This window comes from Urocitellus parryii, chromosome 6 (assembly GCF_045843805.1).
Source record: "Urocitellus parryii isolate mUroPar1 chromosome 6, mUroPar1.hap1, whole genome shotgun sequence".
NCBI lineage: Eukaryota > Metazoa > Chordata > Mammalia > Rodentia > Sciuridae > Urocitellus > Urocitellus parryii.
The window spans coordinates 134809959-134828302 of NC_135536.1; the positions used below are offsets into that span (position 1 = coordinate 134809959).

The following is an 18344-nucleotide window of genomic DNA, read 5'->3' on the forward strand; positions in this document are numbered from 1 at the left end:
TGAGAACTGGGCTGCAGGTCTGTGGGGTCAACCAGCGTCATGCACTCTGCCACATTCCCATCATTGTTCTGAGCTCTTCTGCCTTCTTGCTTGCACAGCAGGAGTGGGTTTGTGAGAGGCCTTTGCAGGGGAAGCTGGTCCAGCCTGTGGTTCTGGAATAGAGCAATCAGCTGTGGCTCTGCACAGGGTTCAAGTACTTGACCTTCCTTTAAAAATGTATAGTTATTGATGTTTTTCAAATGACACACACACAAAAATACTCTATGGAAACAATTGGAACAACCCAGAAAAAACACAGAAATGGAGGAGACATATGTAATCATACTAGACAGAGAATCCACTCTACTATTAGCAAAAGCAAAACAGCTGGGCACTGTGGGTGGCACACACCTGTAATCCCAGAGACTCCAGAGGCTGAGGCAGGAGGCAGGAGGATCCTAAGTTCAAGGTCAGTTTGTGCAATTTAGCAAGACCTGTCTCAAAGCAAAAAATAAAAAGGGCTGAGAATGTGGCTTAGTGGTAGAATGCTCCTGGGTTCAATTTCCAGTGCAAAACACACACACACACACACACAAACACACACACACCCCCCCCAAACCTTCCCTCCTCCTCTTCATTTATTTATTATATTTTGTAGAGCCACTTAAACTTGTGGCCTCCCTATTAGCACAAGCCAGCCAGCAGAGTTACCATAACTGACCCCCCTGGTCTGGGACCAAGCAGTGAGTCATAAGAAAACTTGGCAGGCGCCTGCTGATGTCATCTAAAATGGCAGGGCTGCATCTTCACTGTTTCTATCCACCTTGGAACCTGCTCTGATGTGGCCATCGGTTGTTTCTTGACCCTGTTTATAAATTTCTGCACAAACGGTTTTCCTGGAGGTCATGAATGACAGGTTTCCCTCACCCTTCTGCCCCATGGGCTTTTTATCAAATGACTTCTGAGAAATGACAACTTGCAGCAGAAGCATGATGCCATTTTTAGCTTGGAAACTGGCTCAGCTTCTGTACGGGATGAGAGGAAACAGTCACCGTGACTGGTGCTTCCTGAGGACCTGTCCCACAAGGCCTCCTCAACACGCCCCTTCAGGCCTCATGTCATTCTCATGAGGCAGGTATTTTATTGGACCCATGTGACAGGGGAGAAAAGTGAGGCACAGACAGGGGAAGAAACCTGGGTAGGGTCTTGTGGGTAGAGTCATCCTGGGGCGGGGCGGGGCGGGGCTGGGCTGCGTGCCCTGGTAGCTTGACCCTACGTAAAGGTCACTGACCATTTTGTTTAAAGAGCCAGAGTAAATGTTTTAGGTTTTGTGGACCACGCTGTCTCTGCAGCAACTGTCCAACTCTGTCATGACTTGAGACACAGACAGTGAATATGAATCTGGGACTTTGAATTTCACTTAGTTTTCACAGGTCACAAAATATGATTCTTTTTTTGAGTTTTCACAAAAAAATGTAAAAGCTTAACTCAGCTCTAGGCCTGTACAACAAAGCAGACAGTGAGCTGGATTTGGCCCCTGGGCTGTGGTTTGCCAGTCACTTTTCTAGAGCCCTGGCTTCTAATCATGCTGTTGTTCTGTGGCTGTAAAACAAAATGCCATTTCCTGATTTAGGGAAACTCAGATGTTATCAGAAGAAATGGGAGCCATTACTTTATTTACCAGAGGACTCTTTGCATTGAGTTTGTTCATTTCCCCCCATATCTCAGGGTGCGTAAGGTGGGTAAGGGTCAGTTTGGGGGAGTGGGGGTGTGAGGGCAAAATGAATAAAGTTTTAGAATGCCATAATGATTGACAACTCAACCATCATAAAAACACATTTATGGAATGCTAATGTGGACGGAGAAAATGATTTCATCTATTTAAATAATTTGGTTGACAGCTACTTGTTGGGAGCAGATCCTTACAGGAAACTGGGTTCCCATGTATCAATGGTACTCTGTACAAACACTGTGATCTAATTAGTAATTGACGTGGCCATGGCCCAGGCAATATGCTGGGGGGACTTGGTGGTACAGGGAGTTCTACCTCCCCTCCCTGGCCGTCCTTTTCATCTGAAATGTTGCCAAGGTCCCTGCCTTGGTGGACCAGACCAAGCAAACTGCCCTGGAGTCACAAGACTTCCAGGGAGAAGACTTTGAATTTGGAATCCAATACTATCCTGTCCACCTGGTCCATGTCCCCAGCAGATGCCAGCGTCTCTGGCTGGTCAGCAGGGTCTCTAGGAGAATGTGGTACAAAACAGGCTCTCGGCATCCCTTGTCACTGTGTGGTTCTGAAATGCTTCCAGAGGCCCTGGCAGCCACAGCCCTGCTGCTTTCTTGGCTGTGACTAGACTTGGTGGCAGATGGCAGAGCCATGGGTGTGGTGAGGCTGGAGGGGAGACGTCTGGGGAAGGTGGCTGTCTCTTTTCTGGCCTGAGTGTGCCTTGAGTACCTCTGTCCCAGGGTGAACTGTCACCTCTCCGTACTCTTCACTGAGATGGTACCTAGACCTCTTGGGCACTGACCAGAGGGTCTAATCCTGGAGGGAAAGGTGGACAGTGGAAGGCCTTTTCCTGAAATCTTTTGATTCTCTGGGGACAGCAGGAGTGTATGGACATTTGCTTTTCACATGGCTTTAAAGCCAGAAAGGCCCTTGGTAATCAATATGGTAGCAATGATTTTTGACCTGGGGACCCCCAGAATTGCAATGAGGGGTGTTTGTCTCTAGCATTTTTGTCAATGTGAGGAAACCCAGAAATGAGACTCATACCTTTGAACAGCCTTTTCATGTTAATGTTTTTCAAGTTTCTTGGCTTTGGGCTAGAATTTAGGCACCAGATGAATTAGCTCTGGCTTGTGTCTGTTATTGAAAAACTCTGCTTAACAGCAATTTATATCTCTGATTAATAATCTGAGGTGAATTAATTATTACTTAATATATGTAGTGTGCTTGCTAGATATAAACCTCCTTAAACACGAGGTCTCTTGGGGGAAAGCTCTAGACAGACATTGAAAAGGGGAGGAAATTGCTGATCTAGTGCAACCCTCTCCTGTTACAAATGAAAAAATGAGAGACCCAAAAAGCTGAGAGCACTTGCTCAAAGCCACTGAGACTTAAGTCTCAGAGATAAGGCTCAAATGTGACTTCTAGACTACTCGTTTCTCACTCTTTTTATAAATACCAGAGTGCTGCCCTGGTCTTAGATAGCTTCCTCCTCTTTGGAGTCAGCTCTGCCAAATCGAGTCATTGGTTTTCTTGGGCTCCAGGTTGGATTGGGCTGTGGTCACTGTTAGTGTCCAGTCCCTGGTGGGTGCCTGAGCCAGGAATGTGTTTGGCTGAGCTTTTCTACCCAGAAACTATGCCGACAGGCAAGCCACTCCCTCCTTTTTATAATCCATGTTATTTGTATTGTTTCTCTGGTCAGGAGCTAAGGGAGAAAATGCTTCCCTTAGGAAATTCTAAATAGGAAAAAAGAAGGAAAGGAGACAGAGGGAAACTGAGTCAGGAAGGACAAGCAGGGAGGTTGGGTTTCATGTCTCCAAAAAGTAGATTCTTTCTGGAGCTAAGAGAGAGGTGCTGAATGCTACATCCATGGGCCAGGCCCTTTGAGCCCACGAGTCCGCTTCATTGTCACAATGAATTCCACCACGCAGAGGAAGAAACTGAGGCTCAGAGATATTGGTGACTTGGCAGAAGGCCCAGCTCGCATTTGACCCATCCAGGACTCCAACTCAGGTCTGGCTATAAAGCCAGCGCCATTGCTGTTGCTCCGGGCCGACCTGACCCGTGCCTCTCCTTCCTTGCAGACACATAGAGAACTGGCGCAGCCTGCACACACTCAATGCCGTGGACATGGAGCTCTACACTGGACTCCAAAAGCTGTGAGTATGCCTGGGGTGGAATGCTGCCTGTCTGATTTTGCAAGGGTGACAGTCAAGGCATGCCTGCAATCTGCTTTCCCCACTGTGGGTCTTAATGGGAGGGTTGGCACCACCCATTTAGGGGATGTCAGGGGCCGTTCTCCTCATTCCCTCACCTTTCACCTTAGCCCAGAGAGCCCGGAGATTGTGTGACCACACCCTGAAATCAGGGTTTCAAAGCAGACCCTGCACCCAGGCCTGCTGGGCTAGAATCCTTTCCTTGATCTTGAAAAAATCTAGTGCTAGATTTCCCATACACCTCCTCCAGGGGACTTCGGAGCTAGTGACTACTGGGGAACCAGGGTAGGGACAACAAGAAGGCACAGGGAGGGTTGTAGCCCTGTTGTTGCTGAATTGGAAGGAGCTCCTGTTCTTGCCCACTGATCAGGATGGGTAGAGGGCCATTGCCAGCTCTGCCTGCTCATATCCCAAGTCCTAAACCAGGTTCCCAAAGGGTGTGAGCCCAGAGGCCTCCCACTGAGACCTGCAGTTAGGCCAGGGATGCAATCAGGGATGATTGGTGATGAAGAGATGCAGAAAACCCTTAGGGGTCTGAAATCCTGCAAACCCCTGCTCCTGGAGCTCTGCTGATCTTCTTTTTCTTTTTGCACAGGACCATCAAGAATTCAGGACTCCGGAGCATCCAGCCCAGGGCCTTTGCCAAGAACCCCCACTTGCGCTATATGTGAGTAGAGGTGGGCTGCAGGGAGCAGGTGGGGGTGCACACATGGCGACAGTTCTGGGCAGCAAAACTGGAGACCTGAAATCTTGGTCTGGTTTTGCTACTGGATGCTCTTGGGCAATGCCCTTAACTTTTTGGAGCCTCCAGTTTTGTCTCTTAAAATGGATTTGATAACGACTAAGATTCCTATCAGAAGGAGAAGTCTAAGACCTGAGATGAGAGGGAGGATCTCCTGGCTTTCAAGTTTGTATACACTTTTCATGATGACATTTGCATTTGCACTTCCAAGACCATGTTAGATCCATAATTGTGTGTGTGTGTGTGTGTGTGTGTGTGTGTGTGTGTGTGTGTTGGACTTGGTATTGGGGAATGGAGGAAGAGAGAAAGCAAGACCAGACCAAGTGTGTCTAGATAAATTCTAGGTTCAATGGAAAAGAGCTCAGAGAAGTGGAGACACCTGTATAAGTTAATAGGACTTTGTTTGGGACAAGATGTAGGTTACCCATCTTTGGGTGGGATTTCTGTCTGTCTGTGCTTCTCTCACCCAGTCTCTCCCCTCTCTGCTTCGTCTGATTGGTGAAATGGCTTCCTTAAGGGTTGGGTCTGGCTAGATCCTAGTGGGGGTAGAATCACCAGAGCTTGATGCTTCCTCTCCAGGCCTAGTCCTGGACTGATAGATCTCAGGATTCAGTGGGAGCCTGCCATTCCTGGGAAGGAGGAGACTGATCAGGGAAACACACCAACTCACTGCATCCACAGGGGCATGCTTATTGTCTAGGTCATCTGTCCCTCATGGACATTGACCTGCTTGGACATCCAATGGGTGTGTTCCCAAAGAGCAGAGATTCTGCAGGAAGCAGGTGGGGTGGGTCTAATGCATTTGGGGGAGAAAACAGAGAAGGGCCATTCAGACTAGTCTTTCTTTTGGCCTCTGGGGAGTCTTACTGATAATTGGCATTTGATACTGGAAGGGCAGCGTGGCTGGCTAGAAATCTCTTATGAAGAGTCCATGCTTCCAAGGGAAGCTGTTGGGAAGGGGAGGGCAGGATAGGTGGCGAAAGGGTAAAAGATCCTAGGGAATTATGGTGGGGGAGTTGCTTTCTCTTCTGGAGAGTCCCGGTCTTACCCTCAGGCCTCAGTGTATTTTTCCAAGCAGGTTGTTAGTTCTTAGTTTGTTTATCAGTTAAGGTCATCTCTGCTTTGTGATAAACTTTCTTTCCTTCCTCTGAAAATAGAAAGCTCTATGACCATTGCTTAGGGCCAGATGTATTAGCTATAGGGGCCAAACCTCCCTTTCAACTGTCTAATTTGCTTCCTACCCCCCTGCCCTGCTTTAGTCTCTGTGGCATGAGTCACCTGATGTGTTTTCTTTGCAGCTGTAGGAATAGCTGGGACCAAAGGAGGGCCTTGGACCAGATGTTCCAGGTGTTTATTTTATTGGGGATTTGAGTTTCATTGTGTAAAACATCCCAAGGGAAAGAGCTTTTGACATCTGAGAAGTCTCTCTTTTCATAGTAACTCATACCAAGGTCACAAAGCCACATGCCATGGCAGGCCAGGTGGGGACAGTAGAGGCTGGGGACCACATGTCCCCTCTGAAGGGTCAGCCAGTAAACATATCCAGCTGACTGCTGCCACTAGGAGGTGGGGGCCCAGTGTCCCAGACCTTGCTATTTTGTCAAATGAGCTGGTGGTGATCCAGATAAAGTACTCAATTTTTAAAATTTATTTATTTATTTATATATTTATTTATTATCATATCTCTGGCTGTACTCAATTTTTAAATGCTGGCAACTAAAACCAAGCCCCTTCAACTCCATAGGCCCTACAAAACTACTCCTTGGATAAAATATGGCATGCAGAGTGCTCATTTGTATAATAGGGTCATATTTAGGGGAAGTTGGCTATCAGTAGGGGAGCAGATTTGTCCCCTTGGAGGACAGGGCCCAGATGCTAGACCTTCTAAGGGATGCTGTTACCTGAAACTCTCATGGCTTCAGGCCTCATCGTGTTTTTCTGGGCCACCAAAGTGGGAACAGGGGTGCATTTGGGGCTATGGGTGTCTCTCAGTGGCAGGTTGTACCAGAATGTGTCTTTGGCTTGCCCTTGGGGTTCCCTAGAAGAGGGCTGTGACCTGACATCTCTTTTGGGATGGTTTGGGCTCTGTTGGTTGGTGGGCAGTGACAAAGGCTGGCTGGGCTTGCAAGATTTGCAAGGTGTTGTGGGCTGGGGGATCTGGGTGGAGCGGGTCCTGATGGTACCAGTGAACCTGCTTTTGACCTTGAGCCCTATTTTTCCTGGGCACACTGGCCACTCTTGCCAAAGTGCTTGTTTTGGGGGGATCATTGAGAGGCATGGGTCACTATACTCCACCCCTATTTCGGTCTGGCTACCCCCTGGGGGGTATCAGGATGCTCAGGTTGGTGGGAAAAGGTCAGTACCCAGTCAGCGGCTCTGATGACAGCACGGGGACTCCAGAGAAGCCTGAGGGTCACAGACAGAAGAGTCAATAGGAGGAGGCTTATGATCTGGCTCCGTCCATGGGTTTTGTTTATTAACTTTTCCCATTTATGAAGACACACCCCAAATTCTGACTGAGTGAATTTCCCGGCAGCTTTGGGACATTTTCTCCTGGCAAATGGGCCAGGTTTCACTGCTCTCTCACAACATCTTCTATTTCTGTCTCCTAAATGCATTTACAAGTCTTCAGACCCCAGCTGAGCAATCACAAGATGATCACTTACTCCAGCACTAATTGCCAAGCCCTGGCTTGGTGGCTTTTACTTTTCTTTCTTTCTTTCTTTTTTTTCCCTTTTTTTTTTTTAGGGTGATGGCTGAGAAGCCTTTTCTTCTCCCCTCTGTACAGAATAAGACACAGGAAGTGATGTCACTGCCGTCTGTACCCATGTCAAGTTATCTAAGTGTTCTGATTATGTCAGCTCTCCCTCACCCCAAGCCACCCCTAATATTAGTATAATTCTTCCCCACACCAGAAAACGAACCACGGATGTTAAGGCCAGGATGTTTGCTACAAAGAAGGTTGAGATGAGGACCTAATCCAACACTAGTGAGGGATGACCATCTCTTCTTGGCTACTTCAGTTTTCTCAATCTTTTGTTGAATGTGGAAAATGAGGTATTGATTAATGTACACCCAGGAAGATCCTTTTTGAGAGACTGGAAGATTCTTGACCCTCATATTTAGATTAAGGATCCTTAAGGCTAAAGATTTCCCCAAATGGTCACTGGAGTAACTATTTGCTAACCTGCAAAGTGGGGCATAATGAAATAATGTTTATTCCAGGCATGGATGCAATAGTGATTAGATGACAGGAGCTTCCTATAGCTCTTAGCCCAGTGCCTGGCAAATTGTTGAGTTCAGAAACGACAGTTGTTCATAATGAGAGCAATTATTACGTTATTGCTGGTGGTGATAATAGGACCAAAGAGGAGGGATAAGGTTACCTGATGGCTGTCCTGGCCTCTTCTTTATTCTGGATTTCTGTCCCACAGTGCAATCCACCTCTCTGTGACTGGAATATTCACATCTTCAATCTGTGGTGTCTTTCTTGCATATGGATGAATAAACCTGGAAAAATTTCTCTCTTCTCTTCATTTAGTTCCCTCTGCTCTGGACTCTACCTAGACCCCTTGGTGGGCACTGTGAGTTTCAGACAGGATCTGAGGAATGGCTGTGGATGAGTGGACAACTATCTTTATTTCTAATTGATCAGAGACCACACCCACCAATACTATTGAACTTGGACTTTTCACCAAATCCCCTGAACTCCACTTCTGCAGCCCGTTCCTCTCTCTCTTTCTGGAGTTTTGTTTTCTCTGGCATGCCTCACATGAGACCAGATCTCTACTGTCTGGAGTCCTCACAGGTAGATAAATGCAGATGCCTGTCTCTGAGCTGCATATAGCACTTTCATCTTAGAGCACCCCCTGATTTTCAAAGTGCTTCATAATTCCCTCAGTGAATTCTTATAATCACTCTCGGGGTACAGGCCAGGAGACAGGACCAGGAAGGTCTCATTTGTAAGTAGCAGAAGCAAGGTCCTCTGGTTCTCTTTCCAGGAATCTTTCTACCATGCCTATGGGCCAAAAGGGACAATCTTTTTTATAGAAGGAACTACAAAACTAAATCCTAAGATGTTCAGAAAATTAAATTAAAAATACTAGTCTCCAAGGAGAAGAGGGCAAGACTAACTTGGGAACTTCCTATATGCTAAGATTCTGCAGATTTCTTACTCCTCACAGTAACTGTAAGTGTGGGCTCCTCTCTTCCCATTTTGAAGATGAGAACATTGAGTCTTAGAAGTTATGCTGAGCTCTTTTAAGGACATACAATAAAGTAGAGGATCAGTTAGGATGTGGACTCTGGTCCTTTTGGCTCTGAAATCCAGGTACTTCTTTTACATCCCACAGTGTTTTTTTCTGTATGTTTTTTTTTTTTTTTTTTACAGCAAGAACTTCTTATGGGAGGGGTGGAGGTCTTTAAAGTTTTATTAGAGAGTTGCTGTTTCTTCTGGGGATTTCCACCATCCACCCTCAAAGAGCTCTGTTGAGAAAGCTCTGTTTAGTTTCTTTTTCTATTCAGGTCAAATCCTATAACAACAGTTACATTACAAACTGAGTATCTTTATTATGAAGGATTTCTTAGCATTAGCCTATGGCCTACTTATTTCCAAGAATATTTAATGTGAGATTCCAGAAAGCCAAAAGAATTTATTTAATCCCTTAGAGTTGGTGGTGGTAGAATGTCTCTTGAGTTCAGTTTCTTGCTCTTTTCAAAAAGCTCTGGGTGACAGATTGAGCTATTCCTCACTCTGCTGTAAGCAAACATGCACTTGATCTTCCACTGGGAGATCTGACTCCCAGCTCCAGATATGGGTGCAGGAGCAGGCTGGGGGGTGGGGAATGTCCTGATTTGGGCACAGTTGTGTCATCTCTTCTAGTTCACAAGGAGAGAAAGTCAGCAATGCTAAGAGAGGAGAAGAGGAGGTGGCTGGAGTCCCTACACTTTCAGGACACTGGCTGTGTAAACAGTTATTTCTCTTGAGATTATTGGGATGAAAACATGGTAAAGTTGATTGGTTATGTACTGGAAATAACTCAACATCTTTTCTCTTGGAAATAACCCCTGATTCCAGATTCCAAGACGATGTGTAGATACTATACCAGTAAACTTTTACCTCTCTGCCCGCTCCTTACCTCTGCACAGAGACTTTTCTCCGAGTCCTAAGGAATTGGTGACTGGCATACTTGTCCCATTGCTGCTTCTCTACAACTGTTCTTCCTCTTCAGTTTTGTACAGAGGACTTGACTCTGGAATGCTCTAACGTGGATTTTAAGGAACATGGGCTTTGAAGGTAGAAAGTCCAGGGATCAGATGCTAGATTTCTACATCCTAATGTTGGCCTTGGGCAAGCTACTGAACTTCTGTGAGCTGTGAAGGAAATGTAAGAGATCTTCCTGTTTTGGGGGATTGCTCTGAGCCTTAAATAAGAACATGCTTGAAAAGAGCTTAACACAGTGCATTGTGAGAGATGACAGACTTCTCCCGTGCTCACTGGTCTCCAATTTCATAGAATCACAGATAGTTAAAGCTGGAAGGGGTCCCAGAACCAAACTTTTAACTTTATTTTCCTATCTTTGCTCTCATCTCTGCCATTTGGATGTCTGCTTGACATTTCTGCATGGGTGTCTAAGATGCATATCAAGCTTAACTTGGCCAAAATGTGATCCTTGATTCCGTACCCACTCCTCACTCCACACCTGATCTCCCTCAGTGTGCCTTGATTCCATAAGTGGTTCTAGCCACCAGGTTGCTCAGGCCCAGACCTTGGGAGTCATTCTTGACTTTTTCCCTCTGCCTACCCTCCTCCCCTTCCACCATTCACTTCATGAAGTCTGTAAGGTATTTTGTATCCACCTGAGTCTCCACCCTCCATATCCACGATCTTGGTTCAAGCCACCACCCTGTCTTCTGGCACTGTGACAGTGGCCTCCTAACTCCAGCTTTCTTGCCTCTACTTCTTTCTGCAGCATCTCCCTCTTAGCACAGTTGTCAGAGTGATATTTTAAACACATAAATCCGATCGTGCCACTCTGCTGAGCAAAGCCCTCCAATTACTTTCTGCTTTACTTACGACAAAGTTAAACCCCTCATCATGGCCACAGGATTCAAACTGATATGGTTTCTATCTCCTTCTTTAATTTCCTTGTACTTTCCCCTGCTATAGTCTTGAGCTCCTTTCACTTCCTTGAATGTGCCAAGCTCATTCCCCTTTGGAGCTTTTGTACCTGTTGATCCATCTGACCCAGACAAATCCCTTACCCTGGATCTCTGCATGGCCCCTTCTCACCACTCACACTAGTCTTATTTTCTTATCTGACCACCCAAACTTCTTAGTGGCCTTTTTTCACCTTACAAACCTATCATCACTCTTTATTACAGTACATGGCTTTGTTGGTTCCTTGCCCTTATTACTAATGACTATCCCAAAATATCTCATTCAATACCTTAATACTCTGTCTTCTCTATTAGACTGTAAGCTTCCATGGAACAAGCAGGGACTTTGTGCTGTTCACTACTGTACACCAAATAGCCAGAACAATGCCTGGCACATACCAGGTACTGGTAGCTCTTTGTTGAATTGTACTGGGGATGCTGGTCTGACACGACCATTCCGTGGATGAGAAGATGTCTTGGGTGTAGAAACATTCTGACTTGAGATCCCCATGGGTAAGGCAGTGCTGGGGCTAGGACCTAGGTCTTGGTACTCTCAGTGTGGAATTCTTCCCATCATATTGTCCTGCTGACTTTCCTAGGGTCCCATCTAATCAGAGCTCCTCAAACTTCTATGTATGGAAGAAACCATTACAAATCCTGTTTAAAAAGAAAAGATACATAGGCAAATATCATATACAAAGTTCTGGTTACAAGAATGTGAAAATACAGATAATGCAGAATGATAGCACCTAGCACCCTCTGAAAGTGTGATGTGAAATGTACAAGAAAAGCAAGTCACCTCTGAGCTTTCTTCTTAGACAGCTCTCTGCTCAGCGTTTCCATCAAACCTGGTACTTGAGCTCTTGCCTCTAACACAACCTAATCACCGAGTTCCTTATTTTGATGAGGAATTAAGCGTATGTGTTCACTAACCATACTGAGTTTCAATTCTGGATCTATCATCTGCATATCTGTATGTCTCAGATAAGTTACTTATGTGTACCTTAGTCTCCTCATTTGGAAGATGGAGATACAGTGCTTGTTAGCCAGACTAAACATACATTAATGTACAAGAAGCATTGGGAAGAATGTCTGGCCTATATGTGAACCCAGAGTATGTTAGGATGAGTAAGTTATTATTCTTCCTTTGGTGGCATTGTGGCAGTCACTCTCCTGATATGCAACTGAATAAATATGTACAGAAACTGAATTAAGAGCTTTTCATGTCCCCCTACAAAGTGCTGCACACCACAGAGGGTTTATCAACATCCTCAAAGTGGACCATCTCTGGGTCCTTGATAAAGCCAGGGTAGTAGCTTCTAATTTTTCAAATCTTTTGAGAATGTGATTAAAGCTATATATTTTATCCTCATAAAAGGCAACCCTTCCCACACACATATACATGCCATATTTTTTTTTCACAAATTTTCAAGAGCTTACAATTTTCTTTAAACCCTGGATTAAAAACACTTATCTGATATCTCAGAGAAAAGTGTGGCATGACTGGGATGCATGATTTAGCTATTTAAACAATGTTATTCCAGATGTGACAAATGGCATTTATGTTATACCATGTTCTCATAGGCCTAAAAGAATATCTTCATAATTTATAATCTCCACTATGGTGAAGGTAAGATGGGGATATACTGGGAATGGGGATTTCAACATCTTTGGGATATTGAAAACATTCTGAAATTGATCGAGGTGTTAGGTTGCACAACTCTATGAATATCCTAAGAATCTTTGGATTATACATTTTAAATGGGTGAGTTGAATGTGCCTGTGTGTGTGCGCGTGCACGCGCATGTGCACCTTGTTTCCCTTCTTAGCATAAGTGACAGCCTGCGTGGGGCCCACCATGTCTCTTTTCCCTCTGCCATGGGACAGAGGAGTTCATGTTCCAGATGGAGCCTGCTCCATTAGTCTGAATCTTGCTGGGAACATAATCGGAGCAAAATCACAACTGACCTTCTGTGTGCATGTTGTGTGAGAGAGAAATAAACTTTTGTTGTGACTCAAAAAAAAAAAAAAAAAGAAGACAAAGATAAACCAGAAATGACAGTGGCTGTGCCCCATGTGTGGAGCAGATTGCTTCTGGGGGTGCATGCACCAAACATTGGTGTCTTAACTATTACCCCACTCCTTTCTCTCCCACTCCAGTAGGCGTCTCAGAACACAAGTGACAGGGATAGCTTTAAGCTTCTTCTTATTTAAGTGCATAAACATGTAAATAGTAAGCAAGTGGTGGTTCTTTATTAGTGGTTGTGGGTCATTTGGGATGTGGCTCCACGTCCGACATGCTGCACAAATGATTGACGTTCTCTAGGGTCTTCCAGTACAAGGAGTGGAGGAGACACTGGAAGACTGTGGGGCTGTAGATCAGGGATGGGCTGGAGTGGCTCGCAGGCTTGTGGAGGAGATGAGGGTTGAGCTAGGCCTTGGAGAAGCTGTTGTTTGGGTTGTAGACAAGCTGCCTAGGGTACAATGGCTGCTGCTCCCTATGGGTGTGTACAGCTGTTTTCTACTGTACTTCCTCCTGGAGCTGTCTAGACCCCTGTTCATGGTTCCAAGGCCATTGAATCTGGCTGTCAGGTAAACTTGGAAAGGATTGCTGAGGGAAAAGGATGTGGAAATGGATCCATTAGCCAATGGAACAGGATTTTCACAGATCTAATGATCTAGGAAGCTTGAGTTTGGACTCATTGCAGTGGTGTGTGTCTGAAGAGAGGCCAGAAGAGAGGAAGGTACTGGACTTTGGGCACACGAATGTGGGGAGGGGCTCCTGTGGATGGCTGTCAGTTGCAAGAAGTACTATTTGGCTGCAGCTTTGCTGGGTGATCACACCTTGCACCTTGGCTCTTTCTCTGCGTTGTGCTGTGACTCTGGATAAGCTGCTTAACCCACTTAGTCTGTCACATCTCTAAAATGAAGCAGTGTTATAAATGGCCCAGTTCTGACCTCATAGCATTTTGGGAAATTTTTCCTGGAGGAAAGGTTGATGCTGGGACACAGCTGGGACCACTGAAGGGGTAGGGTCAGAGGAAAAAAAAATGTCAATTTATTTTGGCCCTACCCACTTCATTCTACCCACTTAACCCACCTCCCTCCAATGAGATCCAGGAGCATAACATCAGTGAAGGAATTGCTCAATGCCAGGTGTCGGTCAATACACTTTATATGTCCTTTTATGCTCATAATAGCAAGTAGACATAATCATTGTCTCCATTTTACACATGGGGCATTTGAGGTACAGACAGGTGAAGTGACTTGCCTGAATCATATTGAGCCCATAGCTAATGGTGGCAGAGCCAGAAGCCAGTCTCAGGTGACCTGTTTCTAGACCTCCAGAGCCTGTCTTCTTAATAACTCCATGCTACCATCTGTTGGCCATGGCCAACTCAGGTCAACCTGGTCTGTTGTCAGGTTTCAGGAACCTCAGTGGAGAGAAGGGGGAGACAATAAGGTTCAGAGCAGCCCTCAGATGGGGGGGCTTTTGAGGGAAAGGCCCTGAGCATGGTGGTGCACAATTGTAACCCCAGCAATTTGGGAGGCTGAAGCATGAGGATCACAAGTTCAAGGCTAGTCTGGACAACTTAGAGAGACTCTGTCTCAAAATAAAAAATAAAAGAAAAGGCTGGGGATAGAGTGCAGTGGTTCAAAGACCTGCTTTGCACCTGGTTTCTGGTGGGGTCTGGGTGAGTGGGGAATGCTCCTTAGCCTGCCGGCTGGCACTCAGAGGCCATTAGCAAATGGTCACATGGAATGGGTTCTCAGCAAAGAAAATGCACCCCAGTATCAAACATGTGGAGACAAATCATGTTGTGATAAGTGGATGTGGGAGCAACACATTTACCGCATCTCTAGATCTCTAGGGTGCATGGAGCTGCTGCCTCTCCTCCAGCCCTCCAGCTGTCTTTGGCCCCAGTCTCATCAGAACCATGACTATATGTGGCACACCCATTGCAGACTCTGGAGATGGAGGGTATGTGGGCCAGATGAGATTGACTCCAAGGCTCTGTTCTGACACCCCGAGACTTTGTGCCTCTGTATGCACTTCAACATCTGACATCTCCCAGCCAAGTCAAGCCATGTCATTTTGAAGATGTGCCTGAGTCCCTACATTTTTCCTGTATCCCAGCCCATTTGGGCTTCTGATGACATGGAGCAGAGCCTTTCTTGTTCTTCTTTTTAAATGGATCTTTCTTGCTCTTATTGAATCCAAAATGGGTTTTCTACTGCAGAATTCCCTAAGCTGAAGATTTTCAAGTACAATTTCTTAGCCTCTACATATTTACCTGCGGCCCCTAAAGAAAGTCAATTCCCAGTCGCTCTGACATCATTAGTCTCCTGGGCAAATTGCTTCTCCTGGGGCTCCATAGAAGAATTGTTCCTCGTTCCCTAGTGAGGCAGGGGGCAAGCTTCCTAAATGGATTTTCTTTTTTCCTCGTCCATTTGTGTCTCTCCTCCTGACTCTCGTGGTCCTGGGATACTCAGAGTCCTCCCTGTCATTTCTTTCTATTTACCTCTTTCGTGAACAACATTCTAATCCAGCCAGGGCTGAACAAACATGACCCGGATAACATGGCCCTGGGCCTTCCTTGCGGACCCACTGTGTGTTTTTGATATTTATTTCATAATACTCTTAGTCAAAAACCCTACGCTCATCCTAGAAATTGTTCTTTCTGATTTCAGGGATCTCAGTGCTCTAGGATTCCCTGTACTGAACTTTAAGAATTTTCTTATAACCTTGTCAGCTTTTAACCTTTTTAAAACTCAGTCTATTGCTGAGTGAACGTTCTGGCACACGTGTCTCCTAACCTTGGGGATCAGACAATGTGTTCATATTTTCCAGCCTTGATTACTCTCAATAGATTTTCTTTCTTTTTCTCCCCTCCCCTAAGGCTTCATTACTTCTCATTTGTCCACATCTCTTTTGTCCATTTTTCTTGTTAAGGACAGATTTAGAAAATGAGTTTAGTCCCTTGGTTATTTCAGAGTCATCATTAATTTTTGCTCCTCTTCATTCCTTAGCAAGCCAGAAGTCTCCTGTCCCTTTCCCCCTTGTTTTTTTCTTGATGGATTTGAGAATGTCTCTCTTGTTCTTGGGTTAACCCCTTTGTCTCTGTGGTCCGAGGAGCTTCTGTCCTTTTTTTTTTTTTTTTTTTTTGGTGGTCTTCTAGATGACCCAGTCATTTGCCACTGTCCTGGGGTTTAAGGGCACTGAGTCTCCCAGAGGTGTATGCCATGCATTGCACCTGGCCGACCCCATCCCTGGTTGCAGATAGGGGTCTCTCCAGATGTATTTTGAAACCCACCAGAGGGAATCCATCTCAGAACTGAAATATAACTAACTGTAAGAAGTTCTGTCTGCCCCAGTAATGTACAGGCTCCTTGGAGGGTAGAGAGCAGGTCATGTTTATTCAATGTTAAATGCATGTGTGAAGAATGAATGAATGAAGTTGGGCATGGTGGTGCATGCTTGTAATCCCAGTGACTCAGGAGGCTGAGGCAGGAGGATCACGAGTTCAAGGCCAACCTGGGCAACTTACTGAGATCCTGTCTCAAAATAAAAAATAAAATGAATTGGAGGTATAGTTTAGTGGTAGAGTATCTCTGGGTTCACTTCCCAATTACCCCATCCAAGAAAAAAAATGAATGAATGAGTGAGGGAGTAAATGAAAGAGTGAAAATGGCATGCATTTTGGATCTGGGCTGTGAACCTTCATTTTCTCTGCCATCTTATATACTTTATATTCTTGGCTAAAGAATTCAGTCCCAAGATCCTCCCTAGGACACTGGGAAATAATTCTGTCTCACAGAGCTTTTTTGTGAGGATTGAAAGGGCAATTTAAAATATATACTGTAGAGGAAACACATAGTGGGTACTCAGTAGATGGTTTGTCCCACACTCTGGAAGCTATTCCAGAAGTTTAGTCCTTTCATTTGAAAGCCCAAAGTTTAAACCATTGGATGTGAGGCTTCTCCCAGACTCGAATCCAATGTGTGGGAGACCAGATGCTCCAGGGGCAAGGGATTTAGCTGGTTGGAGCCCAGTGTGGTCCCTGCAAAATTTCCAGGGCAGCCTCAAGTCTAGTGCACCCTTGGCAGCTCATGGGAGGTGTTAGTGTATTGTTATTGTGGGGGGTGTCCATGTGTTGTTGTCATCTTCCAGAGTGATGAGAGCCTAGGAGTCTTCAGGGATCCTATGATAGGCCTGCTGGGAGCCTGAACCCAATAGGTGTGACCATCTAGTCCCGCTGCCCCCCATGCCCTGTTGATGGTCAACATGTTGTCATGGGAACAAGGGAGTAGCGCAGACTTGTTCTCTTCAGAGAGTGAATGGAAGACCTTTTCTTTATACCCGTTTCCTCATCTATAAAATATGTTCAATCCTATTGCTAGCCCTTTGCTCTGTAGGGTTATTATGGGGATCTAGTGAATAATTGTGGGAAAGGACTTTGACATGCACTTGAAAAGATATTCAGGGGTGTGTTGTGTCCCTTGGATGATTCTCGGGGTCTGGACAGTACTGGCCTGTGGAGTCTCCTTGTCAACATCCTGGGTGCTTGGTGCTCAGGGGTGGAGATTGTTGTGGGGTGTGTTAGGTGATCTCATTACGGCATTGGATTTTGGGAAATCTTGACCAAAGTGCTTTATCTTCTTGGGCTTGGCCAAAAATGGAGGCAGCAGGACTGAGGATGTAGTTTAGTGGCAGAGTACTTGCCTCTTATGCACGAGGCCCTGGGCTCCATCTTCAGCACTGAAAAAAAAATAGGGACAAAATATGCAATGCTGTCTCATATTGAAGATTGAGTTATAAAGATTTTGTAAAGAATGTTACTGATGCAGATGACATCAACTTCATCCCCCTGAGACAAGCTTCCCATCCCTTGAGCCTGACATTTAATTATTTTTATTTTTTCTGACATTTAATCATTGATTTTTTTTATGCTTTAGAGTCCTACAAACTCGGCTCATAATGCCCTCGGGGTCATGCGGCACTTTTCTATTCATGAATGCATCCGTTTCCTTGAGGGACATTTATTGAGGTGCCACTCTGCTAGAGGCAAAGAGGCAAAGGTGATTTAAGTTTAGGTCTTTGACTTCCATGGGGGAGTTTAGAGGTAGGAGAGGGAGGCAGTGTAGAGACAGTTACTATATAACGCGATGAGAACTCAACTCCCTAGGAACATTTAGCAAAATCAGGTGATGCATCTTTGGGGTAGGGGGGATGATAGCAGGGTTGATTTCCTGGGACCATGACTGACAGCCTAAAGCCTGACCTGACCTGACCTGAAGCAGCCGAATGAACTTTGGTGGAGGGATTGATGTGAGCCATTCCAGGCAGAGGAGAGCATATTGCAGGTCCAGAGATACCATGTGTTTGTGGGATCCCAGGCATGGGGGTGCCCATGAAACCTGGAATCAGGTAGATAATGACTTTCCACCACTCAGCCCTCCAGCCCCAGTGTTAATGGTATGAAAGAGAATCTTTGCTTCCAGGCACGCTGTCGCTCTGATG

The 18344-nt window shown here is 45.5% G+C and overlaps 1 protein-coding gene across 7 annotated transcripts in view; it reads left to right on the forward strand.

The window, feature by feature from the left end:
- The window catches only part of Ntrk3 (neurotrophic receptor tyrosine kinase 3), a 372623-nt gene that overhangs the window by 68604 nt on the left and 285675 nt on the right, over positions 1-18344 (forward strand). For all 7 annotated transcript variants that reach the window (XM_026388161.2, XM_026388162.2, XM_026388164.2 and 4 more), the window contains exons 2-3: positions 3790-3864; positions 4517-4588. In XM_026388161.2, the coding sequence (XP_026243946.2) occupies positions 3790-3864; positions 4517-4588 (147 nt within the window). The remainder of the gene's footprint in view (positions 1-3789; positions 3865-4516; positions 4589-18344) is intronic.